General features: G+C 32.7%; 1 protein-coding gene across 1 annotated transcript; it reads right to left on the reverse strand.

Annotated features, from left to right (window-relative positions):
- Positions 1–261: 261 nt before the first annotated feature.
- Positions 262–3722, reverse strand: LOC112057947 (uncharacterized). Its single transcript, XM_024098565.2, has 2 exons — positions 3495–3722; positions 262–3222 (listed from the first exon to the last, which is right to left on the reverse strand). The coding sequence occupies exons 1-2, from the start codon at positions 3585–3587 to the stop codon at positions 871–873; spliced, it is 2445 nt and encodes an 814-aa protein (XP_023954333.1). The 5' UTR covers positions 3588–3722; the 3' UTR covers positions 262–870.
- Between the last annotated feature and the right edge of the window lie 6104 nt (positions 3723–9826).

Raw genomic sequence — 9826 nt, forward strand, 5'->3', positions numbered from 1 at the left:
GATAGGTGTCTATAATTTTAAGCACGCTTTCCGTTTATTTTGTGAGATACTAGCATGGACTTTACTTATGTACTTTGAAGTACTATTAATAAAACTACCTAATGCTAAATACAGTGCGTTTACTTTCCTTCAATAAATATTTCATAAGGAACCTCTTTAATAAATATTTAATTAGACATCCTAAGGTATCGTAGGCAATTAACGCCCACTTAATTTCAAATCAATATATTATTTAATGAAACAACTGTATTAAAAAACTGCTTAGAAAAATAGTTTTATTGACAAAAAATAAACACAAAAAAGTAATACTTAAGTGCTATAAGTCGTATAAAATTATGTAAACAAAGAATTTTTGAATAACCTGTCATGGGCGTTATTGAGCATACGGTTTTTAGTAACGCCCACATAGTAATTTACAAATTATCTTAATAAACAAAAATATTTTGACTTATAGCCGTACAAAACCAAAAAGTATATTCTGTTGTCTTTTATTAGAAAGAATCATAATTGTCATAAATGACCCACAAATACTACTATATTTAAATTTTGTAACACGTCCAACATATCTCGTATTTTCTATTTAATCATCTTTAACAAAAATATCTCACTTCTAACAAGTTTAATAATTATAGAAAATCAACATATATATTTTTTTTTCATTAAAAACAAATTATTAAAAAATGCTTATTGGGCGCTATAAAACGTAGATGGCTAATGACGCCCCAGAACAGTGCGCCAATTAACGCCCAGAATTAAGTACAAAGCTTAATTAATGAGATCAATAATAAACTAATTATATCCTAAGAACTAATCAAAGTACTTATCAGTAATCAGTCTTACAGTCATTTGGAATTGTAGTACGTTTTATATTTATTCGCAATTTGAACAAATTAAATATTCGTCATGTATAGAGAGGCCCACACACTCCTCATGGTACCACTTCATGCAAAATTTACATTGTCTCATGTCCAATTTTGTAGTTTCATGACATGCATAGCAGTACCAGTCTTCCGTATCGTCTTTTTTTTCATTTATCTTTTTCTTATTTTGTTGTTTCTTATCCTTTGTTTTTATTACTTTATTTTTTGATTTAATCTTATCTTTCTTGTTTTTCTCTTTTTTTTTGGTTTTGGTATTCTTTGTTTTATTTTTATCTTCATCGTTTTTGTTAAAGAGATCTTTAGTAATACGTTGACCTTTATAATTGATAGCCTTCTTTCGTGGACGTTTTGTTTTAGTTATAGAGTAATTAGGAGTAGGCAAAAATTCATGAAATTCTGTTTTGTTACTTTGTCTCTTTAAATTGAATAATGGTATATTATCTTCATCTAGTGAACCAGACTCATCATCATCAGAATTTACTGTTTGCTTTTTAGGTGTTGTTTCTCCTTTATTTATGACAGTTAAATTTTCATTTTCTTCCTCTGATAAATAACCATAAACGTCTTCAACTGAATATTTTAACTTATTATGCGATGGCTTGATTATGTAACTATCTATGTCAGACGAGTCAGAGCTGTATTGTCGGCACATAGGTCGTTGCAGACCTGAACAACTGGGAATATCAATATCATTAGAGCTTTCTTTGTTTGCAGGCGCTTCTGGTGGTGCTTCAGGCACATATAGATTTTCAGAAAATATGGATGGTGAAGCACATAAGCTATGGACTGAATCATGAGGTGTATTGTTATGCGGAGCTTTTTCCAAATCATTTTCAGAAACATCAGTAGATGAGCTATAATCAACAATACTAGAAATTTTTGCTGCCCTTAATCCTGTTGATTTAGGCAAAACATTCTGAATATTTTGACACTGTTTAGAAGAAATCTCTTTAGGTGGCGTCACAGTCAGGTAAGCGTCAGCATCAACATCAAATCTATCAGGAGTCGAGTCCCGCCTGTTTGATGCGTTAAAATCAATATTAGGCTGATTTTCATCAGAGTAAGTGTCAATATTAGAATCAGATTTAGGATTCTGCACTTGTTTGTTTTGATTTTGAGGATATGGAATTTCAGATAAAACTGATGGAGCAAATGCTTCTTCCGGGATTGCTTCAGGGTTATAGGGATACAGACCAGTCGCTTTGAACCCATTCACTATATTTGTATGTGTCATGCATTTGGGCCACACTTGCGAAAATATTTTATTGAAATCGGCTTTGTTTAATGCCCTATCAACTTTGACTGACAAATAATTCATAACAGCTTCATCCCAGTGATGTTCATAGGATTTATTTACCGATTTGTCTAACGGTTGCAGCTCGTGGGTCGTATTTGAAGGAAGGCAATAGAGAACTACGTTATTTTTATCAGCTTCTTCTAGCGCCTCAATTGACAAATGGCACTTTGCACCATCAAAAATTAATAAACATTTATCAGCGACTTTATGTTTTGCCAGGTGTTGAATAAATTCTACAAATAAGTCTGAGGTCATGCTACCCTTCGGTGCCATTCTAACTAGCGTTCCAGCTGGTAGATTTTCTATAAGATCTGGTCTTTGTCTTTGGCCTTTGAAAATTATCATAGCTGGAATCGCCGTACCTATAGCATTCACACACATTGCTATGGTCACATTTTCTGCATGTTCCGGAGCAATGAGATGAACCCTTTTACTCCCTTTTGCTGCCAAAACTGTGTGCTGTTTATGCACAGTTATTCGACATCCTTTCTCGTCCATATTATATAATCTTTCTGGATGTCGCAGTATATCTAATTCATTATATAATTTGCGGATACTTTGAAAATGTTGTTGAACAATAACTTTATTTAATTTTTGTGCACGAGCTGCATTCATCATTTGCGGTTTTCGTTGGCTAATAGATGGATTTCTTTTTAAAAAGGATCGCAACCAGTCGACACCGGCAATCCTTTTCGAACTATTAAAATTATTTTTGATGTCATGTCTCTCGCAAAATAAGAAAGTTTGTTTTCGAATGAATTTAGGTGTTAGTGGAATTCCTATGCTTGCAAATCTTTTTATCCGCGAAACTAAATCTTTTTCTTGATTATTCGTTAAAACAGGCTTTCTGCCCAAACGTTTCATTTCTTCACCCGTTTTTAAATGATCTCTCAAAGTTCTACGCGGAATATTATACCTTGCTGCTGCTGATCGCTGAGTCAAATGTCCTCTTTGCACAGCATTCATGGCAGCTTTCATGGTATCTTCAGTCCACAACTCCCCTCTTTTCTTGCGTGTGGAATTAAATGGTGTCATTTCCCCGATCTGTAAAAAGCAGATCATTATGATACACAAAAAATACCTTGTTTATATACGCCCACAGTATGGACAATAGCGCCCATACAGGCTATTAACGCCCAAACCTGACTTTACGGGGCGTTATTACCCAATTAGTACCTTCTATTATTCTCATATTTTCACACATAATTACAAACAAATCAATGAAATCTTCAATGAAATATGGAATAAAGGTATCTTTAATAAAAGCTAATCACAAAATAAGAAATAGATAGGTAGAAAAATAAACTGAAACTTACCGATTTGTCAGAGTATATTTTATAATAACAGCGTGCACTGTCGGCCTCCTTGCGGTGCGGGTCGCAACTGAGAATAATCGTGGCGTGATCCATGCCGCGCCGCGTCTGAGCGTTCTTATTGGTTTAATCTATGTGTGCGTGAAATGTGTCGTAACTCACGTGACTTTAACTACGATTATTAGCATTCGGGCGTTATTACACATTGGGCGTTAATTGCCATACCTACCTTAAATAGTTAAACAAACCTTTCTTAATTAACCAAATAACTTATTTTAAAGTTACTGAAATGATCATGGTTGTGCGAGTAGGTACATATACTACTATTTGCTGTATCTTGAAGGAGGGTTCAACCTTCGGTATGAGGAAAAAATCAGTCATCAAAATAAAGAAGTTATACTTGTATATCAACAAAGAAAAGAATGGAATGTAATCAATTACAAATTTTTATAACACACCCATTCTTCACAGCCCCAAGTAGTTATATTATGAAATATTAGCCGACTATCGGATCGCCGCCGATCAGCGCCTTTCATCGTTTTTGTGCGCTTTATTTTTTGGTGAATTTTATAAATTTTTATGAATGGTCTCTCCGCCCCTTCTCACTCGAGAGCCGATTGTTTTGTCAGCACAACACCTGGACGCAAACAAACGCGTAACGGTTGATGCAAGATGGCGACTTTGTAATGTATTGTTGTAGTGTAAGTAATTGTTAATTGAGAGCACTAATGAATCTCTTTTTGTTCTATAAAACAAAAGGTTTTGTATAGTAAAAATATTATAATAAAAATATCAAAAGGAATTTAAGACCTACACGGTCTAAATGATTATATCGATCGATCGATTGTGCTGCAAATAAACGTAGTTTGAGATAAAAAAATATATGTATTCATTTTGATTGAATTCAATTAAAAATATGTACGTACAGTATTAAACGTATAATATAGTAATAATGGATTTTTGAGGTAAATAAAAAATACATAAATTGTTATTAATGAGTCATATCATCCTGCGTTCAATATTATGATTAAAAGGTATCTACACTCTAAAATTTATTTTATAGTAAATAAATTAATGTGTTAAGAACTAACCACACGTATTTTTCATCTAACTAGTTATCTGTAGAGAACACATCTGATTGTGGAACACTATAATAAACCGTAAATTAATTCTCAATCTTTATTGTATTATGTCCAAACGTTTCTTTTATAAGACCGCATACCTAATCGTTCCATAGACATCCGAAATTAATAAAAAAATATAAGAGCTAGTAGTTGTAAATTAATAACCACGCACAATATATTATGATTATTATTTATATTTGTTTTAAGCTATTAGATATATCATTATAATCTTTTTTTTTATTATTATGTATTTTTAAATCATCCTTATATTACTCCTTATCCTTCCATTTCAAAGTACAATACTGTACATAAATGTGTCTTCTTCAAAGTAAACATAATATTAACTTTAGAACCTTAAACTTTTTTCTTAAGTAATATTATGTTATATATCTAGTTATGAAGCGGTTAATGCAATAAAAGATTCACTAAATAAAAACTGGTAATTTTAAACGAATTAGGAGCGCAGTTTTAAACGGTAGCCATTTATTAAATTATAACCGTCTTGTGGTTTGAGTTGTTAAGATAAAGCACATAATAATACATATATCGGAGTTGTAATTTTTGTTCCATTATTTGAAATTTAAATTGAGTGATATATACTCATATACAGTACAACATAATATTTTAAGACATCAGTCAAAGTTTCAGTATCAGATGAGTGTATGTTCTATTTTGTATATTGAAGAAAATATATTTTTTTCCATTAAAGCTGGTATAAAAATTGCAATAATGCAATGCATTTTCAGATGTAAATGTAAATATAAAATTTCGAATATCTAAATATGTAATTTCAGTAAAGTATATATTATTATAATGAACATTACAGTAGTGTATATTTTTCGTTTGGATCACGTTTTTTGTTCACTAGCTCTTACATAAAGTCATAAAATTAAAAAAATAAATTTGTATCTTATAAACAGGTCAGTAAGGTCTAAATTATAATAAAACAAAATACACATTTCTTTCTGAGGTGAACCGTGGCTCGTTTTGACCTGAATTATTAATTATAATCGGGCTATTTTACATAATTTTGTTATTAGACATGAGTTAAATTATTGGGCTCTGTTTTAGCGGCGTCGTAAATATTCTCGTTATGTTCGGTTACTATCGGTTAATATGTTTTTAATTAATTTCTGGTTCGTTAGAATCTTTGATGTTATTCAATATATTTTGGGTGATTGCTTCATAATAAGCTAATTACGTATAACTACTGTGTGCTTTTGTACATAATTTTACAAAATATTTAATTTAATCAAATATGTTTTATTGTATATCTCCAATATATGTGTATATTGGAGTACAAGTAATGTAATAGACCTTCATAATTTTGTTAATCTGCTATGCTCCTACTATAGAATGATAAACTAATAATGTTATGAAGTTTGGATCATGGCTAGGGAGGTAGCCTTTCTCAATGATCCGGATCCCAGAGCCTCTATCAAGTATAGTTTGTTATATTTTATTCGTCTAAATAATAACAATGAGTCATTTAAGTAAGCTTCATGATTCCTGCGTGTAAGCCTTCGCTAGAAACTTTGACAAGACAAATATAACTATAACTCTATAATTACTTACCATTTTTCTAATGGCAAGAACATAGTCTGAACTGTTTTCAGCTTTTATAAACTGACCATCCTACATCACAGGCATTTTGTCATAATTAATGTTAAAAATATATAAGTGTGAAGACACCTTAGAAAAGCGTAACCTAGTTAATTTAAAAGTTTAGAGGTATTTTAACAAAATACGTAACATTAACTTTTGATACGCTCGTTAAAGATAAATCAAAAAGTGACGTATGTACATCACGTAATGCTAATGCATCTGCCCCTACGAGTGCCGTTCCAAGTGTCAAGTGATTGTTGCTTAGTAGTAATTGGTTTGGATCAATTAAATGGTTCACCTGCTCTTAATTTACGACGAGGCTTATAGATAGCTACCATTAGCTGAAGTACCTATACGGTAAAAATATAAATTTATAAACGTTGATGTAATATATAAATATAACGTTGATGATGATGATGTTGTATCTATATCATTTTATATTTGATTGTTCTTAGTTCTTGTTTTGATTAAGTATGTCCTATTTTAGATTTCTATTTGTCGTTGACTTTTTATTATAATCTTGATCATCTATACTAGTATATGGATCATATGCCATGCGTATAAGAAATAAGGACTTCTCGTATGAGCGATTGGCACATGTAGCAAAATTAACTAAGTCAATTAAAATAACTTTAAGCATTTATCGTTATAAAATACGATTTCGTAAATGTTTTGACCTTTTCAACACTTCTATAATATAATTTTATAAAACTTCTATAAATAAATCTTCTACAACATCCATATCTCTAATATCATACAGTATACATGTTTAAGTGTAAGCAATATTCGCAATCAAACTATTTAGAACATTTTGATTAGTTAATAAGTTAGTATATTAGTTCTGTATGTACAATATAACCACATCCCTAAAGTTTCAGTCAAGTATCGATTTTAAAGAAAATACGCCTAAATACAGTACACCAGTAAATATATATCCTTCGGCAAACATTTGCCTCCCAACATTTATAGTCGAGTTGCGTAAAGCCTACCACTTCTCACGCCGATAAGGGAGGCTCGTATCGAAATTTACCACAAAATATGGGAAACATTTTATGAAGTGCGTTCTACTGTAATGAGATAGGATACACTCAATTTTGGCCATTGTTAAGGATAAACGGACGTAAAATCCGGTAATATTTATAGCTTCCCCCACTTTACCGGTTTCCGTAAATATTATTTTCGGAGTCTAGTAGTGTTTATATTGGTCTGTAATATTGCGATAGGGGTTTACGGAAACCCTTTTTATGTGGCTAGTGATTTTGTTTGTAAACAGCTCCCAAGTGTACCAACGTCATCCGATTTATACGGCGTTAAATATTACGCTCTCGATACAGATTCGCGTCCCTTTAAATTACATTACTTATCTTGTGACACCAACAAAATAGTGTTTTCATCATCATCTTCATCATTCAGCCGATGGACGTCCACTGCAAGACAGGCCTTTTGTAGGGACTTCCAAACATCACGATACTGAGCCGCCTGCATCCAGTGAATCCCTGCGACTCCCTTGATGTCGTCAGTGTATAATGTTTTAAAGATCCACATTTATACAAGAGGCTATCACATTTCATTAATTTTCTCTCTCAGAATTTAAGTCTAAAGGGTTATTAGCAATCAGTACATACTAGCTATTATAAAGGAATGAGAATTAATGGAAAATTGTAACAAATAATTAAAGCTCTAAGTCAACGATGTTGTAGGTTTTATAGCAATCCACGAAAACCGTTACCGTGTGTAATTTTTATTTTTGTAAAGTTGTACTTAAAATAGAAAATAAACATAAGGTTTATCCCACGCAATAATCTTTAAGACTAGTAATATTTTTACAAGAAAGCTAAAAAACAACGATTTTGTTTGTATTTTGTGTTTGCTTATTTTTTTTTAGTATGACTTTATGTTTATTTATCGTGTGATCCTGCCAAGTGGCATAGTTTGTTGGCAAATCTGAACGAATATAAACGACTAGCGACAAAAACAAGAATAACATACAAGAATAAGGTCATACAAAGTTATCTATTAAAATCGTATAGTCTAGGACTAAAATATTTATTTAAGTTTTTGTGTTTAGTCAAAGTCAAAATTTAAGTAGGTTAGTTTACAAGCATTTTTAGCGTCATGTAATGTTATAATCCTATTCTATTATATAATGAGCAGTGACAGCCCAGTGGATATGACCTCTGCCTCCGATTCCGGAGGGTGTGGGTTCGAATCCGGTCCGGGATATGCATCTCCGACTTTTCAGTTGTGTGCATTTTAAGAAATTAAATATCACGAGTGTCGTGAAACGAAAAAACATCGTGAGGGAACCTGCATACCAGAGAATTTTCTTAATTCTCTGCGTGTGTGAAGTCTGCCAATCCGCATTGGGCCTATTGATGGACTATTGGACATTGGGCCTATTGATGGACTATTGGCCTAACTCTTCTCATTCTGAGACGAGACTCGAGCTCAGCAGTGAGCCGAATACGGGTAGAACGCGCCTTCGTATAAATTCGTATATCCGAGAAGTACACTAAGTGTTCAAACAGTCATATTATCTAGAAACGCATAGGCTACTTTCTGCCCCAGAAAATCCCATGGAAGGATTTGTGAAAACAAAGTCGTATGCGTTTGCTAGTTATTTTTAAAACAAGCTTAATGACAGTGTGCTGTGACAAAAAAGATGTGCCCCTCTTTAATACACGTACCTACCTCACCATAATGGGTAGACAAAAAACAGCTGACAGGATGCTAATCTGTTACAAATAATGACACTTCCTTTTTTTAGTTACCACCATATGTGATGCTAAGTATCTTAACCTCTGTCTTGCTAAGATTCTAATAAATCTTTGCTTCTAATACGACTCAATATTGAGACTTTGTTCTTTGCTCTAAAATCTGTTTAGGGTTTTTGGGTTTTTCAGGTTACAAGGTTGATTAGAACTAGTATAATTAGCAGAAAGATGAGTGGAAAAGCTGATTACCACACCTAACGGCCTTTTAACCTATGGTGGGTTTGGTAATTCTAAATGAGTACAAAGAGTTGCCAGTTTTTCTAATCTCTCTCTAGTTGAGCTAGCGTAGGTACATAACAAACGTTCCTTCGTGTATAGAGCAGATACTCCTACTTGACTAAATTGAGGTTTCGACTGAATATATTATGTACACAAACTATATGTTTATTTGCAGCTTTAGTTTCTAAATTTAAAAAAATCTTTAATCGCAGCATATTAAAAATGTTTTGATATTTTTAATAACAATCTTCATTCCCTTTTAGAGATTCTCTCACCCTTCCTATGGGGTCAGGGCCTCCCTCCTTTTAGGAAAGGAATATAGTTGTAGACCCACCACGCTGCTCCGATGCTGGTTGTCGACCTTTTATCGATCACTATTAGACTTTATTGATTATTAGCTGACGCCGCGCGGTTTTACCCCGTTCCCATTAGAATATTTACGCTAAAGCTATCTAACACAGACAGAATATTTTTTTCTAATCGCACCAGTAGTAGTGAGATTAGCGCGTTCAAACAAACAAATGAACTCTTCAGCTTTATAATATTAGTAGATATAAATGATCAGGTCGCAGACGTACCAGAGGGGTGTAACATCACCAACTTCCCAAGTAGG

The sequence above is a fragment of the Bicyclus anynana genome, chromosome 13, assembly GCF_947172395.1.
Source record: "Bicyclus anynana chromosome 13, ilBicAnyn1.1, whole genome shotgun sequence".
In the NCBI taxonomy this organism is placed as follows: Eukaryota; Metazoa; Arthropoda; class Insecta; order Lepidoptera; family Nymphalidae; genus Bicyclus; species Bicyclus anynana.